Source organism: Haliaeetus albicilla, chromosome 26 (genome assembly GCF_947461875.1).
Source record: "Haliaeetus albicilla chromosome 26, bHalAlb1.1, whole genome shotgun sequence".
Taxonomy (NCBI): domain Eukaryota; kingdom Metazoa; phylum Chordata; class Aves; order Accipitriformes; family Accipitridae; genus Haliaeetus; species Haliaeetus albicilla.
In genome coordinates this window covers 17,714,650-17,732,161 of record NC_091508.1, presented here as the reverse complement: position 1 = coordinate 17,732,161, position 17,512 = coordinate 17,714,650, and the positions used below count along the sequence as shown (strand labels likewise).

At 40.1% G+C, this 17,512-nt stretch overlaps 1 protein-coding gene across 1 annotated transcript in view; it reads left to right on the top strand.

Moving 5' to 3' along the window:
- Nucleotides 1-12,688, top strand: part of MED27 (mediator complex subunit 27) — a 96,015-nt gene extending 83,327 nt beyond the window's left edge. Inside the window, exons 6-8 of the mRNA XM_069770763.1 lie at nt 41-82; nt 9,523-9,600; nt 12,183-12,688. Of these exons, the coding sequence (XP_069626864.1) occupies nt 41-82; nt 9,523-9,600; nt 12,183-12,317 (255 nt within the window). The 3' untranslated portion in view covers nt 12,318-12,688. The remainder of the gene's footprint in view (nt 1-40; nt 83-9,522; nt 9,601-12,182) is intronic.
- The last annotated feature ends 4,824 nt before the right edge of the window (nt 12,689-17,512 follow it).

The window sequence follows — 17,512 nt, the reverse complement described above, 5'->3', positions numbered from 1 at the left end:
CTCTTTTTTTTTTTTTTTTTTTTCCCTCCCCCTACTGTAGCTTGATATATGGTCTAAATCCAACTATCAAGTTTTTCAGAAGGTAAGTCTCATCATTTCTCTCTACCTAATGTGTATAGGAGATATGCGGAATTTATTTTAAATATCTAGGCCCTTAAGTAAAATAATTCAGAATGTATTTCTTTGTCATCACAACTTGCAAATAACAAACAATAATCTGTAACAATAGAAAACTGTGAGTAGAAAAGGAGATCACTTCTGCTGTTACTTAATTTGGATTTATTTCCCATCATAGTTCCAGTTCATGGTTTGGAATAGGAAATTGGAGATTATACTACTCTAGCCTTAAAATTTCATGAGGAATCTTCAAGCACACTTTTTTTAGTTAATATCTTTTGGGGGAGAAAGGACTGTTTCAGGTTCATTTGGATTTTGTTTTGTTGTTTTCATTGTTTTTGGTTGCACCCCTCTCCTGAGGGCTTGAGTTTAATAAATCAGTAGAACTCACTTTCCAAAATGAGTTTGGAAATTTATTCCATGATGTTATTTTGCCTGCTTCTCTTCCCATGTTGGTGTAAGCAAAAGGAATAACTTAACTGAAATTAATGCCATTCCAGAAAGTAAGAAAAGACCGATGAGAGAATGGGAGCAGTAAGTATAAAACTACTAAGAAGGTTAAAGTGTATTTCAAAAGGATCTATACCTCGCTATTTTCCAGGCAGGGAAGAGAAGATTTCTCTTTGAAAGCCTCTTGTCAAAATGCTGTAAGTTCAGATTGATCTGGGTTTAAATTCCGGTTTCCTTACCTTCAAGCCACAGTTCAAGGAGCTTGAGTCTCCAGCTAGCGTGCTAGCTTCCTTTCATCTACTTCTGTAGTTTGTGTAACAAATAGGGGTCAGGGACTCAAAAGGGCATAAAACCAGGGTCAAAAGTATGGCATATTGGCTGTATTTGTGCATCTTCCTTCCAAGATTTCAGATGCAGTCAGAAGGGAAGATGTTTGACCTGTGGTATTAACCTGCTAGAGATCAAAGAACTGCTTTTGGGGAGATTGGTTGCTCTCCCTCTCTGCCTAGCATTAAAGCAAAATTTTGCTGCAGTTGATTCTTTACCCCAGGGATTAGTGGATTAAATATTCTTCCTTTTTTTCTCACTCCCCAAAAATATTTAGTGTCACGTAGGGTAATATAGTAGGAAGTAAACCAGCGTAAATCTTAGTAACTTGTTTGTGAGTATGCTTTTAAGTAACTTTTGCAGTGGAGTACATTTAAGGTTCTGTAATTAAGTGCACCATCTCAATTTCCCCATATGTGTGTTAGGTTCTAAGCTCATTTGGGCATAAGGTTGCCTTCCTGGATGTTTTGGTTTAGAATATCTTGGAAGGTTAGATCATATTGCCATCATTTGTGCTAAATGATAACAAATTTGGTGATTTGATTATATAATATTAATTGCCTATATGCAAGGTAACAGAGCAGAGTACATGTACAGGTTTGCTTAGGAGTCAAAGTTAAGGACTTGGGGAGCATAAATACGTAGAGTAAATTTCTCTTGAGGTCCAGGTGTTGGCCTTCAGACCAAAAGTGAAAGGAAGGGAATGTGAGGAAACATGAAATGCCCCTCTTACTGCTGCTTGGGTGGCTGCATTATGAATAAATAAGAATCTTTATTCTCTTCCTAATTCTCTAAAATAGTATAATGTGACCTGAATATTAAGTTCCTGTTGTCCAGTTCTCTCTTGGTAAATAATAATACGTTTGGTATTCCTTAAAAAAAAAACAAAAACAAAAACAAAACAACAAAAAAAACCAACAAAAAACCCCAACAACCAGAAAGAAAAGACTGCAGGAGAAAGGGTTGCCTGTAACCAGTTGAACAGCTGCCTGCATTTTTTTAATAGTGTTTTTATACATTTTGTTCCCAGCTCTGTCACTGTGTTACCTTGGGCAACTTAACCTCTCTTTGGATCGGTTTTCTGTATCCCTTAGGCGGGGTAATACTTGCTGACTTCACAAGAGCTATTGCTGAATTGGTTGCATAGTGCTCTCAGATTCTTGCATGAAAAATGTGATAAAAATGCGAGGTGATGGTACTTTCTAATCAATAGATTCTGTACTATTGAGCTGATAGTTAAAGAAGTTAAGGCTAGGACCTAAGTCAGGTTTTCAAACAGATGATAGAAAATGCTGTGGTTCAGCATAGTAAGTTTTGTCTCTGTAGTGCTTTGTTTGATTTTCTCTTTATTCTCTGAAGCTGCACTTGTATCCGTTTATAATACTCAGGATGTCGTGGTTTGACCCCAGCCAGCAACTAAGCACCACACAGCTGCTCACTCGCTCCCCCCCCAGCCAGTGGGATGGGGGAGAAAATTGGGAAAAGAAGTAAAACTCGTGGGTTGAGATAAGAACAGTTTAATAGAACAGAAAGGAAGGAACTAATAATGGTAATACTAATAAAATGACAACAGTAATAATAAAAGGATTGGAATGTACAAATGATGCGCAGTGCAATTGCTCACCACCCACCGATCGACACCCAGTTAGTCCCCAGGCGGCGATCCCTCCCAGGCCGACTCCCCCCAGTTTATATACTGGGCATGACGTCCCATGGTATGGAATACCCCGTTGGCCAGTTTGGGTCAGCTGCCCTGGCTGTGTCCTGTGCCAACTTCTTGTGCCCCTCCAGCTTTCTCACTGGCTGGGCTTGAGAAGCTGAAAATTCCTTGACTTAGTCTAAACATTACTTAGCAACAGCTGAAAACATCAGTGTTATCAACATTCTTCGCATACTGAACTCAAAACAGAGCACTGTACCAGCTACTAGGAAGAAAATTAACTCTATCCCAGCTGAAACCAGGACACAGGACTAGTGATTTAGCAGTAGCAAAATGAAGGAAATAGATAAAATAGTGTTAGAGAAACTATTAAACTCTCTTACTAGTGTAGGATCTGTACCGCAGGATCTTTAGAACAAATGTTTTCGTGCCATTAAAAAATCATCAGTAAATGTGTCAGAGCACATCTGAATGTTCTTGAAATGTGTTTCTCATGGCGATGTGGAAGTGCTGTGCTGAGAAGGGAAAATACGGATGAGTAACCGCTCCCACCGAGGAGGCTGGGTAGCCCTTTCAGCTCTGCCGCCTTTAACGCTGTAAAATCAGTCATCCCTATGAAGGGCAGGGCCGTTTCTCTTTAAAAGCTGGACCAAATTCTCAAACTCTGTCTTCAGTGATATTATAACAACATCTGGAGCTCACAAGATACCTGTCTGGGGTAGCTGCAGGCTTGTCAAATTCTCTCAGGGTTGCAGCATGACTTTCTAGGTTAAGGACCAGAGACCTCTGATCTTCAATTCAACCCTGTCAAACGAAGCTAAATTTGTCCTGACTCTTTGTTTGCAAACGTTGGCTGTGTCAGCAAGCCTTTTCTCTCTCCTTATTAGGCAGGATACCCAAGTGTGTATAATTTGATGGGGGATGGCTCCCGGAGGGCCCATTACTGTTAAAGCGTACAGTCATTTTCTAAGTTCCCTGGAGACTCCTTGAATCTGGTCCTGGGGTGAATAAGCTTTATAGGCATTGAATCCACCAGCAGGGTTAGATTCAGAGAATGGACCTGGGAAATAAGAGAGGGAAGGCTGAAAGGGCAAAAGCATGAGGAGCAGAGAAAAGGTTTTTCAGACTTCCATGTTGGTCTGACATTTAAACTCCACAGGAGCGGCAACTGTTTTGATCTTAAACCTCCTTATTTTAACACCTTGCATCTCTTGATCCACTAGTGCAAGAGGAGGAACAAAACAGGAAATAAGGAAATATTTCGGGGCTTAAATCTTGATGGGAAGAAGAGTGTACATGAGGGCTGCATAATATGCCAGGTCATTGTGTAGAGGATTAGAAAAATATGTATTGTAGAGATTGGTGCAATATTCATAGCTTTGCATTCAAAAAAGAGGCAAAAATATAGAATAGTGGATCTGCTGTGAGTGGATCAAAATGGGAGGTGGTGTCAAACATGAACTGTTTCATTTATCAAGCTGCTTAGTTAAGAGCAGCATAGCTGGTTTTGCTGTGTAATATGATCAGTCTGGCTGTTCAAGTCACATGCATAGGACTTAAACCCGTGTATGTCATTCTGATCTTGGAGTCCCGTTCTTATTTTCACCTAAATGGTCTGTCAATTTCAGCATGCCACAAACTGTTCTTGTTTTGGCTTGATATGCTTCCTCCCAAAGCACGTTTTAACCTAAACTTTGAGAAGCTGTTTGTGCCTATCCAGCTCTTTGTGAGCGGTGTAATCCCAAAGTGATAGAACTCGGGAGCACAATTTTCACCACTACAAGGGCACATAAGTATTGTAATGTATGAAGATGTATTCTTGTCAATAATCTCAGAATAAAATCACATGCGGGATGAATGCATGCATGAGACAAATACTGGGCTATTGATGATGTCTGTTCAAGGAGAGGAGACGGACTGTTCCAGGGTCACCTGCATGATTGCTCCTGTGCATGATCAGTACTTGGTGCTGTTCAAAGACCTCCTTAGGTGAAATAAAATCTCTATGACCCAGTCCAAATAAGCAGAACAAACGAAATAAAAACCTAAACACTCTGTGAGCTCTGAAAACAAGTGATAAATCCTACGCTTCAGAAAAGTCTGGTAGTGCTTTACTGAATTGGGAGCGGGGAAGGGTGTGTAAAGGATTTCTGTGGAGTTCATCAGTGCCTGTTCGTAGAGGTACCATCCATCATCCTTCCGAGCGCCTCTCGGGCACCAGGTTCTCTGCACCAGATTTCCTCCAGAGAGACTCAAACGTGGTCCTGGAGAGAAGATTGAGTAATGACAATCCTTGGAAATGAACAGAGGCACTCATGCAGTTTTTCCACACTATAAAAGGTCTAAACACTAATAAAATAACTTTCCTTTTTTTTTTCTTTTTCTTTTAGTGCTGTGATCATCCTCCAGAACTCATTGCTAGAGGCTACTGTTAAGGCCATGAACTTAGCAGGGTTTAAAAAAAGAATTAAAAACCTTACAGGGGATTTAGAGAATCCCTTTATATTAGATGGAGTTGTCGGTGCCATACTTGAGGGAATAAACCAATAAGTAAGTGGCAAGGAAAGTTATGACTCTTAAAGGAAGTTTTACACCTACTTTTGAAAAGCATATTTACTGGCGGTGAGATAAAATACTAGAAGAGAGAGACAGTTTGTGTAATTTAGTCATGTGACATTTGTATTTTTATGTTTTCGTGTTTATGCCAGGTGTAGGTTCATACATCTATGGAACATACCTAGTCTATGGTGGAGCAAAACTATACCATAGGCCTTTGTTTTTGTGCTTCTTATTCCAGTTAGAGGAAGCACTTGTTTAGCTTTCTCAAACTGTGAATTGTAGAATGCTTTTATTTATTTTTTTTTTTAATGACTTTTCAGCTTTGGGATGCTATGTGACTAAAAATTGTCATCAAGGCCCAATAATGCCTTTTTTTGGATATGTCACTTTGGAAAGCACATTTCAGCAGAGCAGTACTATCAAGTGGGTACAGAAATGCTCTAGAAATGACTGGTGTTGGCTCGGTTGAGACAAATAACAGGGATTTTGTTTTCTGCTCATCGCTGGGTCTTGGTCTCATGAGCTATTTATAACTTTACCCAGCAGACAAGCTGAGCCGTCGGCGGCGAGAGGGAAGTCGGGAGTCCAGGTCTCCCCACTCTGCTGCAGAGCAGAGCAACCGTGTGGGCTCAGCAGGTCGTTTCTTGCAGCAGGCTGGTACCCAGACAGCCCTGCTCACTTGCTGGGGCCTGGTTGTTCACCAAAAGCGACAAGTACGTAGGATTTAATTTGCACAGAGTCACGATGAAGATTAGGTTTGATCCAGTATCAAGTCTGTTTTGCATTCCTGGTGTATGCAGTGCCCTAGACAAGGGAGCAGAGATGCATTTTAGTAGTACGTGGTTATGGTCAACTTGAATTTGGAAGTGAAAAGGAGAAAAAAAAAATCTCAGGCGATATAATTAACTATTAACAAGAAGGGAAGTTTTCTTGTTCAAAGTGAGTCACTGCCAGAATTTTTTTTTCCCCATGTTACTGAAGTCTCTTTTGCTCTGTCTCAAAGTGCTTAGTTAAACAATAGCTATTTTATTTAGCAAAATTGTGCTTCAGGAGATTGCCTTGTCTTGCCTTTTTTTTTTTTTTTGAACAAAAATTCCAAGCGCTTTTCAATATATGAATTGTGAAATATTGAGCTTTTCTGCAAGATCTCTTGAAAAATCTATCTCAAGGTCCAGAGCAACAGCTATCCCAATCAATGTGTGCTCTTCTGAATATGTTGCTGTATAGAAAGAGGTAGAGAAATTAGAAAGTGACTGATAACTTTGATAGCAGTAGGTAAGGTAGAGCAATAAAAGTGAAGTTAATAAAATAAAACCCTGAAATGTACAAAATGTCATCCTACACCCAGAATAAATTAGTTTGTGATTCCAACTTGGCTGGAAGAAAAAGTGTGTCCCTTAAGTGAGCTGGGGCATATGCAGTTTGTTTTGCTTTGCTTTGGTGTGAAATCGTATTGCCATTAGTAAAGCTGGGTATTGATCTCCCCTCCGCCTTTTTTTTTCTTTTTTTTTTTTTCCTCTTTTTTAATCTTGGCTGGTTTGTGTTTTCTCTCATCATCTCTGTTAACCTGGGGGGGTGTAATTCTTCCTTCATTCCCATGCACTGGCCAGTTTATCATTTGTCCAGGTCTTTTCTCTTGTTTGATATCATGTTCTTTGCTGGGTTGGGGGGGGGGGGGTCATTCCCCTACTTCTCTTCCTCAGATTTGACACCCACTTTGATCTTCTTGGAATCACTTTATCTGCACTTGCTTATGGTGGAAATCGCCTCCTTTTTGTTCAGAAAACATTATTAGTGTTCTAGCAATGCTGGGATGGCTTTTATCTCCCTGTGGAATCTCATTAGCTTTACATTACAATAGCAACAGCATATGTGCAACTTTGCTAAAGTGGCCAGTCAATTTAAATTTGTTAATAGCAGTATTTTTTTTTAAGCAACTTTCTTCAGTGCCAAGAGAAAAAAACTTTGTTGTTCAGGGAAAAAAAAACAAAAAAACAAAACAAAAAAAAAACCAACCCAGTTTGTTAGAAGTAGAGATACAGCAGAAGGAGAGCGGCTGCTCATAAATATCTTCAGAACTTTCTATTCTTTGACATGTCTGGTACTATCCTATAAAAGCACTATCATAAAAGAAAAAAATTCACATAGCTAGTAGGGCTTGGGTTACAGTCATTTCTGAACGCTACATGAGATGCTTAAATGACTGATTTGAGTTGTGCTGTGTTATTAATGCACTGTTAATCACATTATTTCTAATTTTTTTTTATATGGTAACATATAAATGGCTTAAGCAGGCTGAGGTCCATTTTGTGATATTTTTGCAAACTCACCAGAATGTGCGTGTTCCCAAAAGTTTTCCTTTCCAAATGTCAGAATCGCATGTCCTTATTCACGTTGAATGGAGCTGCTTTTGGAGTTAGTTGTGCATGAATGATGGGGAGCAGAATCTGTTTCTAAAACTGTAGTGTAACTTAAAACTGGATTCAGTGTAGGACAGACTAATTTGATGTAGTGTTCTGCGGAGGAAGTTTGTATGGTGTGAATTAGAGCCTGTCTATACATGGATTTATTCAGGAATATATCTTTTACAGATTCACCTCCCTGAATAGCTTCAAGCATGAGCCTCTCTTCCACCAGTGAAAGTTTGAGTGTTTCAGCACAATTCACATTGCTGAATTAGACTAACTACAAATCAGGACCAAGTGGAGTTAGCTGGAAATAGTAGTTGTAATTTCAGTTCACACTTCATCTTACTCAAAGTTTGCTATAGTATATAGACAAACCCTGAGAAGAGTGCTAATTCTCCATGTTAAAACTAGAAGATACAATTTAATCACTAACTAGACAACCATGTAGTTTGTTGGATGCTTTGATATTACTGATGAGGACTGTTGATAGATTTACAAGTTATAAGATGTGAAAGACCTGTCGTGGTTGTGTTGTCTTGAGTTCTTTCATAGTCCAGCCCAAAGAATTTTGCCAAGAATTTCTGCATTCAGCCTAGAACTTCTGAGAAAAGTAAGCTGTTGACTGTGCTAGTAACTTAGGGAGCCGACAGGCTGCATACTGTTAGTGAATTGTATCACAGCTGTCAGAAACTGCCCCCTTCCAGAATCATTAAAAAAAAAAAAAAAACCCCAAACCAAAAACACCAGCAAAAAAACCCTATCAAAGCATTGGTTGGTCTTCCTGATTTTTTTTTTTTTTTAAATTCTTGTTATTATAAATACACATTTTATATGTATTCTGTCTAGCTGTAATTCCCAGATGTAAGATATTGTTATGGCTCTGGGAAATTAGAAAGTTTTCTATCAGAAATCTTTTACTAATGCAAGTATTTATACACCATAATCATATTAATTGATTCCTGTTTTCAGAGGAAATGAAACTGAGAGCTCAATTCCTGTTTGTTCAACGTAAGCAACCTGAAATAGGACTACAAGAATTAAATATTTTAAGTTTTCCCATTAAAAAATGGAGAGAGTGTACTCCTTTTTCTAGTAAAGACACAGTTTCAATTCAGGGTATTTTATCGGGCGGGGGGGGGGCGTGTTTTGGTTTTCGGTTTGGTTTCACTAAAACAGACCAAACCCAAAACTTCAGGGTTTTTTTTTTTTTTTTTCTTTTTTGAAGTCTTAACCTCTGTTCTTATAAGTTAGTCTTCCATAACTATTTAATTTAGCTACATTATTGACAATGTTTTTTCTTTTGTTGAGTCAATCATCATAGATTAAGGGAATATATTCTCTAAAAAAAAAAAAAAGACCAAAGAAAAAATGGGAACATTTAAAGAGAAAACCAAAGTACTTTCCTCTGACATGATTTGTTTAGTGACTTTGCTTGTTTATGATTTCACAGAATACATGGGATTTTAATCACAGAAGCACAGATTCTGCTGTTATGCTGTAGACATTTGAAAGTTAGGCAAATTATTTGCAATTGATGTTTTTATTTTATATGGTACAGAAGATGGGGTTTTTTTCCTTTTTATAGCTGAGTTGGTAGTCCGAAGTAGGAAGTGAAGCATGTTAGTTCAGTATTGTTCCATGCAGCATAGAGCTGGACACCTTTCTCATCACTTGGCTCACATTAGCTACCAGTCTAGATTCTTTTACCAACACTATAACTTTTATCATGTTTATGAACTTCCAAAGGTGCGTTTGATTTTACTGTATGCATACAAAGTTAATTATCATGATTGCTTCAGCTGATTCTTGTACGAAGTTGGCAGAGGGAATGGAAGCTAGCTGTCAAAAACTAGCCCAGATTATTTTGAGAACATCTTCACAGTCATGTAATCCTTGGTTTGCTACTTCCCCGTGGAATTTATACTGTTTTCCTGCAGATTAACACTACGTGGCCTGAAATACAGAATGAATAAGCGTATATTCTCCTTTTGGCTGATACAGGTGACGGATCATGCGACCACTGCTCTGTTGCACTACCAGCTGCCTCAAATGCCAGATGTGGTAGTCAGATCTTTCATGGTAAGTGTATTGGAAAATACATTTTTGCAGATAGACTTCAGCATGCTTACAGTGATTGACATTAGGCAGTTCTGATGCAGTTGTAATTTCCCAGCTTTAAAGAAGCTAGGCAGTAGAGAAAGACTGTAATTCTTTGTATCTGATACCTGGACTAGGATGAAGAACTCATTCTCATTACCCTGGGATAATTGGTGTTGGAAGACTGAGCTGTATACGGTTCTTCTGTCAGAGATCTCAGTATTAGCTTGATGATTCCTATTTGCAAAGCTACTCTGGGTCATCTCCAAAGGCAGTAGGAAAAACTCTCTGAACCAATATCTTTGCTATGGCCCAGCCCTTCCACACTGTTCATACTGCACAAGGAGTTGAGTTCCATATGTAGAAAGTCTGCTCCACTGGAAGTTCCCCAGTAAGAGGAAACTCCCAGGTAGTGTGTTCCAGCTGAGGCAGCTTGCTTGTCAGGTTGTCCGGTATGGGAAGTGATGTGCGTTATTTGGAGTATGATGAGCGGGGGGAATGTGATCGGAAAGAGTCCATTTTGCTGTATCCACTTTCAGCCCCAAGGTTGTTCCTAAGGAATTGCATGTACTTGCCCAGCACAACAGCAGGTGGTTTGGGGAATCAAGGAAATGCTCACTGAAGTATTCTGCTGGTTTCTTACGGAGTAAAATTAATCAAGTACTGCTCTACCTTGATATGCAGATTTAAGTTTATCACCTTTAATTCTGCTTGTATTTAGAATTTTGTGAAATAAACTTGAATACAAGCAGCCCTGTTAAACCTTGTTCTGACTCTCTGATTATGATTCAGAATTCCTTCTACCAAGATGAATTTTGGCAGTGGAGACTATTGCTGTTCTGTCTGCTGCAGTCTCCCAAAGGAGGCTTTTGGGAGAGTTTTCTCTGCTCTTCAGACTTTTTCCTTCACTTAAGTTCCATTACGTTACCCCTTCACCTGGAGCAATGTAACTGAGACTTTTAAAAACAAACATCTAAATTTGCCATTCACAATCTTTAGGTGTGTACAGTAGCATTTGGTCTTTTATGTCTTTAATTTCCACTGTGTAATTTCAGATCAGTCAGACTCCCTTACCTGCTGTGCTGGTTTGTTTATTTAATAAAAAGGCCACTAAAGTGAGAGATTTGCAAAGGTCTCTTCTCTTGGAGTGCATCTTAAAATAATAGGTTTTGAAAGGTGAAAGCAACTCTTCACTCATCAAATCCATGTTTCAACATGTTTCTGAAAATGAATGTTTAATAGAATGGGTAGTTTGTTTAAGCCATGGACCTGCCTTATTGATTTGATAAAACACTACTAAAACTTTTAACAAAGCAAAACCAGATGTACACCATGAACGTCAATATGTTTGGTCCTTTCACATGTCAGTTGTGCAATCCACATGACAGGATGTAGTGAAGCCCTAATTTTCTGTTGGGAATGAAGAATGCCTTTTTTGCCTTTTTTTTTTTTTTTTTTTTTTTTTCTTTCAACAGATGTCTCAAGTGCACAATTTAACTTCATTTACCTATTTTTGTATTATAGTTCAGAAAATTTGATTTCTCTGTAGTGCAAGCAAAGCCCATCCAAGCTGAAGTAAATAACAGCAATTTACTTGTTGTGTTCTGTTGCCCTTGTCCCCATATTTACTGCTAAACCCAGAGATCTAGTTCTTTTGGAGGAGAGTTATTGACGGCCAAAGGTTTGGTTGCTATAGAGAAGGCTCTGATGAAGATGGAAGGATTTGTTTCAATGAACTCGGCTGACCTCTTCTTCAGAGAACAATTTTCTCTTATCGATGTAATTCAATAGAACTTTAAATGACAAGATTCATGTGCATCCTTCACAGTATAAATCTGCTGGTCTAGGTGTTCTTTAGTTGCGTATCTCCTTGAGTTGGGAATTGAGTTATGTAATGCCCATTGCTATGTATGATGATGGGAACAATCCAGTTTAGAGGCAGGAACTTTACCTAGGAACACCTGAACTTACTCTGTGTTGTTCAGCAGTAGCCTTTATATATATATATTTATCAGTGTAATCAGATTTAAAATGGTACAGTATTTTTATGACCAAGGAGTATTGATCTTAAAATCGCATTAGAGAGGAAGTTAGTTAGCTTGCTGTGAAAGTCCTTATATCTTCAGCTATGAAGAGTTCAGACCGTTGCAGTATGATTGCAGCAGGGGTGTGATAGATGATCATAGGAAGAGAAACCAATATTTGGTTGAAGAAGGTACCCATCAAGAACAATTACATTCCAGTAAAAATATGAGCAGTGTTACAATACTTGCTTTCCGTCATGATTCTCTAACTGCAAATACCTCCTGCTCAGAGTGCATGAATTTCTATTAACAAATTTGCTTAAGTGACTAAAAAAAGCAAAAGACGATTAATCAAGTGGGAATTCAGCTATAGAGTGACCTTGTAATCTTCGGCATGTTTCTGTTTATAAAACCACTGTGTACCTCACGGGGCCTCACCAAAGTACATTCTCTGTCCTTGCTATCACTGTTTGACAAGAGTGATGACAAAGGGGAACGTCCGTATCCAGTTTTCTTAATTTCTCTCCCTTTTCCTTTTAGACCTGGTTAAGAAGTTACATAAAGCTGTTCCAGGCTCCGTGCCAGCGCTGCGGAAAGTTTCTGCAGGATGGCCTGCCACCCACATGGAGGGATTTCCGAACACTTGAAGCTTTTCATGACACTTGCAGGCAATAGTAACCCAGCCATTGATAACACGAGGAGGGAACAATCTGTCGGGCTTGGAAGAGAGCTGATGGTTTAATAGGTGGTTCCATTTCTGAACCTTTCATCCTGTACTAAGTAGTGAGGTTGCACTAATACATTTGACTCTTCAAAAGCCATCAGTCTCTAAGGCATTTGTGAGACTAATGTGTTTTGAAAAAGATGGTAAGAAGCTGTGCGTGATCGCTTGACGCTACTGAGCTGAAATGGTATGTCTGGGGAGATCTGGCAGTAATAATCATTATTCTAAACCTTAATGAAAATATCTGTGTACAGTTTGTTTTGTGACAGAATTTGCAATGTTGAAGACTTTTATAAACTTAAATAAATTTTGTATTCCAGAATTTGTACTATTTATTTCATTATGTGATCAGCAAAATCCTTGGTTTTGGTGTGGATTTTTCAACACTGCTCTTTTCTTTAGAAAACTGGAAATGTTAAAACATTCATGCTGGTATGAGGGGGGGATTGTTGTTGTTGTTGTAAGGCTGCTTATCTGAGCGCTGGTGGTTTTTTGTGGAAGAGATTACGGTGTTGATTAAACATGGAATTTCAAAGGCATGTGGCAGCTTGGAAGATGCAGTATACTTTCTAAGGCGGGGGAAACAGATGTTTCCCTTTACTAAAATTGTAATGAAAAATGTTAGCAAAATCTGCATGTATTAAGTGGTTAGAAAGCTTGTGATGAGCAGTGACAGTGCGTATGATTTGTCATGTTTCAGAACTGAAAGTAGTAAAATAATTCAGCCCCTAAAGCACAGCTGCTGCAGCACAGACACATACAGCATGTTTCCTAAATAATTTAACATTTACATGCAACATACCAGTGAAGAGTAAGATCCCTCCCCGTAATCATTGCCCTTGGAATGGTTGGGAGTATTCAGCTCCTACAAGCCTCAGCCATTTTTCCTTTACCCAAAGACCGGGAAGGTCCCTGGTCGCGTCCCAGCTGAATACTCACTGGCCTGGGGCTGTAGCGGCTTAAGTGTCTTCTCTGGTATTTTCTTGAGGACTGTACATTTCATCTGTCATCTCCTGATAGCCAATTTGATTAATTCTACTGTCATTCCCACTAGCGCACCCTTGTTTCCTTTAAAAGCCACAAAGGTTTGGGTAATAAGGTTGCTTTTGGGAGCTGGTAAGGGGAGGCCTGGAGAAGCTTTGTCGCCCAGTTAATTTTCAAATAAATTGACATTGAGGTATAGTGCTGCAGACTAATTTTTGAGGTTCCCTCTGCCTGTGTGAAAAGTTTCTGTTGCAGAAAGAAAAGACACCCCTCGAAGGCTTTGGTGGTGGCAAAGTTTGGTTTGGTTTTCAGCAAGGAATGTTGAGTGAATTTAATCGCATTTAATAAAAAGAAGGGGATGGGGGGGACACAAAAACAGGGCAGGAAGGGCAGTTGATCAAAATAAGGTGTTCAAAGATTTTAAAACAATTGTTTAATTTAATTTGAACCTACAGCATTTATGAAACAGCCTGTTTCATAGCTGTGGAGACTGAAAAAATGAAGAAACTTGAGTATCACCTTGTACTTGAGTGGTACTAAATTAACTGTGTTTGCTGGTAACATAAAAGACCAAGCTCGCAAAGATAACAGCTCCTTCCTGTGAGGACAGCATGTGATGTGGGAATTTCAGCTTTCTAGGTATAGAAATCCGTGCAAGATTGGCTTGTATAGAAGAGAGAGGAACTTGAAAGAAAATAGGCATTTATGACTTCCTTTGGAGGCACAACATTGTGTATGAAGAATGAGCATGTATTTGTTTGAGGACATTGGTGAGATCTGATTCTTTTTTTTTCCCAACTTTTTTTTTAAATTATTATTCCCAAACACCAAACAGAAACATGGCCATAGCAGTGGGATAATGGCCATTTCAAATCCAGCTGCAGTTGAATTACCTAATGAAAACTTTTTGTGCTATTATTTGACCCAAGTAGCCTTCTCGGTACAAAGATCACCCAAGACAGAACAGTGAGAGCGAGCCTCGTAAATAAGCGGCTCTGCTATCCGTCCTGTTACTGCGCTAATTAGAAGGCCTGGGTTTGTGATAGTGTAAGCATTTTTTTTTGTTGTTACTAAAAAGGTCATAATATAGTATCCAGCCTGCTTTAGGCACCGCTGTCTGCTCCATTCTGTTTATACTTAAATAATGGTGGAGAAAGCAAATCCTGAAGTTCACAAAAGTACTATAATGGAATCATGTCTTGGCACTTGGAGATAATTAGTTGCAGAAAACAGCATCAGCTGGTCTGTGTGTTAATTGAGCCTGAAATTTTAAACCTGTAATTGGCAAGCCTGATGGAGAATCATAAAATTCACTGTAGGTACCTCAGTACAAAAATAATTGTCTTAGAGAAGTGCAACGCAAACCTGTTTGTCACGTTCCTTCCCCCAGAAAACTGCCGTAGGAGGGAATCTTATCTCTTTCTAGGGAGAAACAGTGATTTTTATCCCTGAAAGCATTTAACTGTGACAGATTGGAATATTTCCATTTGGGGGAGTGGAATTCAACTGTCTGAATGCTTCTAAAGCTTATGAATTTCAGCAGTTTGGATGCAGTATGTGCTCGTCTCTGCTAATTGTCCTGAAGTCTGAATGCTGGGTGGCCAGTGCCCGATTATCACCGAGATGTGGATTTCCAAGGCAAGCAGAAGCTCGCTCTGAGTTCTGAATGCGCGAGGAGTAGAAACTGGGAGATTGTAACCAAAAAACCATTCTCACAATACAGCATGTTGGTGTTCTTCCTCAGCTTTGTAGCTTGGATACTGGACATGATTATTTTTCTTTTCCACCGTTAGTTAAAGGGGATGGGTGGCAAAAAGCAGTTTAATTGCAGGATGAGCAACCTTACTGCTTTTATCATTAGAGTTTGTTGCAGGTTTTTAAACCGCTCAGATCTTCAAGGCAAACAGCAAGGACTGTGATCCCTGAAGAATGGTTGGCTCTCACCTCTTCTAAAACATCTTCTAGAACTGCATTTCTCCTGATAGTTATTTCTGCAAGGCAAGCACAACTGCAGAATCAGTAGCAGCCAAATTGTTATTAACAGAGAGAGAGAAAAGGAAACTAATCTACATGCAGAAACAACAGTGCTGTTTTAGTGGCTCAGGTTGTGTGTTACAGAGCTGCATCGTTCCAGCGATGTTGTTTATAGCACAATGATACATTAATCTCACCCAATAGTGCAGGAAAAGTGCATTGCCTCGCCCTGGTTGGCATCATCTTGGTATCGCTTACCCTAATCAGAGCAGGCAGCCTTCTACTGCATCCCTGATGTGAAGAAATCCCGTTTTATTTTCCCGTGTGCAAACCCCACCTACTGTGCTTGTGGCGCTTGCAAGTGCTAAAGGTTACAAAATCCATCTTTTCGCTAAGAAAGCAACTTAATTAATGTGAAAGTTTCTCTCGTGAAGGGAACCCGCAGCAGATATGCAGTGCATATTGCAGCTGACTCCCCTCTTCCCGCCCAGCACCCCTCCCCAAACCACTTTAATTTCTCTGCCAATATTGGACAAATGTAACAGGCTCACTTTTTAATTTTCTACTCCCAGGTCTCCCTTGTCCCCTCATGCATTTTTCATCACAGCTCATGGCTCCCTCCCTGCCTGCCCTGTGAACAATATTGATCGACTGATTAAGCCATCAAGCCATGGCAAACAACTTTAATTTTCTAACCAAAGCCTTTTAGTTCTCTTCCCTTTCTTGTGTATTTGTTACCTTCTTATGAAGTTTTTAATGTCTGCTTGGAAACAAATACATTTTTTGAATTAGTCCCTGGGTTAATTGGTTGCTACGCTCCACCGAGAGCAATCCGCATTAAAATGTTAACCCAGAAAATGTAATAAGAGAGAGCGGGAAGTGCTAGGTACGGTCCTCTTGTTTCAAAGCCAGAATCGTTCCTGTGCAAGCTTTTGGAGAAGGGCTTAAAGAAGACTTAGGGTGTTTGTGTTTTCTCTTTGGTCTCTCCCAATAGCCTTATATTTTACTGAGAAGAGAGGAAGCCCACCGCAGCAGTACAGCACCCCTGGCCATACCAGGCTGCGCTCATCAGGTTTCATACACACTGCTGTCTGCATGCTCTGAAAACCATACGAGTCCCTGCAAGGATACGTGAGACCCGGTTTGTCCCGTAGAATGTTTTTAAGCAATGATGATGATAAAGTGAAAGGAGATTCATCTGACCTGAATCCCAGGGCTGGCAGGTGGTTAAAAGCATCTTTCTCGCAAACTCGGTACATGTGGTTTCAGTAAGGCTTGTCAGAATCGCTCTGTGGGTTTGCAAATTGCTTTTCAAGGTAAAAATGCAGCTTAAATATCAGGATATTTGTCTCTCACTGGAAGCCTTAGAGCTCTGCAGTGTGCAGTGATGCTGCAATCCTGTCTTAGGTGCTGGTCCTTTAGGTAGCTCTGAGCCGTGAGAGCACCAATAGAGAACTGTAGCGTGTGTCGAGGATCCTCATGCTGAGCGTTGGTTCGACTGGTCGTTCTGATGTCTCCAGATCTGTGAATTACGAAGATGAGCAAAACCCTTCCAAAGGACCCAGGCCAGTGTTAATGAAGGGTCTGCATAAAGGCAGTGCCGGGACCAGGCATCTGTACACCCCTGTAAGCGCCCTGTGACCAGTCTGTCTCTGAGTAGTTGCCTGGGAATCAATCGCTCCTTGCTCTGTTCCGATACACACAAAGAGCCGAGCTCCTGGAGGTGGGAGATGTGGCTCCACGTGCTTACAGCGAAGCGGTTGAGCAGGAGGCTCAGTTGCTGTTACCCAGCGCAGCGTGGAAACCTCAAATGTTTCTATTGCCACCCGCACCTCTGCCTCTGTGACCTCAGTACAGGTCCGTGCTATGGATTTAGTACAAATACATGCAATGGGGTGACAGATCAACCTCACAGCTGGCTCTTAATGCAGGTTTCATCAGTGAGTTTTGCACCTTAATCTGTGTCCCGGTCTCCCTTCCCTGGCTCCGCGTGGGAACCAGCTCCTTCATCAGGTTGGAACCTCGCAGCCTGTGCCGAAGCCTCCAGGTCCCCCGGTTTATCCCGAACGCACCATTGCTAGGCAGGGCTTTTGTTCTCCTAAACTCACCTGGTGTCCTTCAGAAGAGGAGATTTTCTGCAAGTAAGCGGGGGAAGTGATGGCTTTGGCTGGGTTTCTCTGCATCAGAA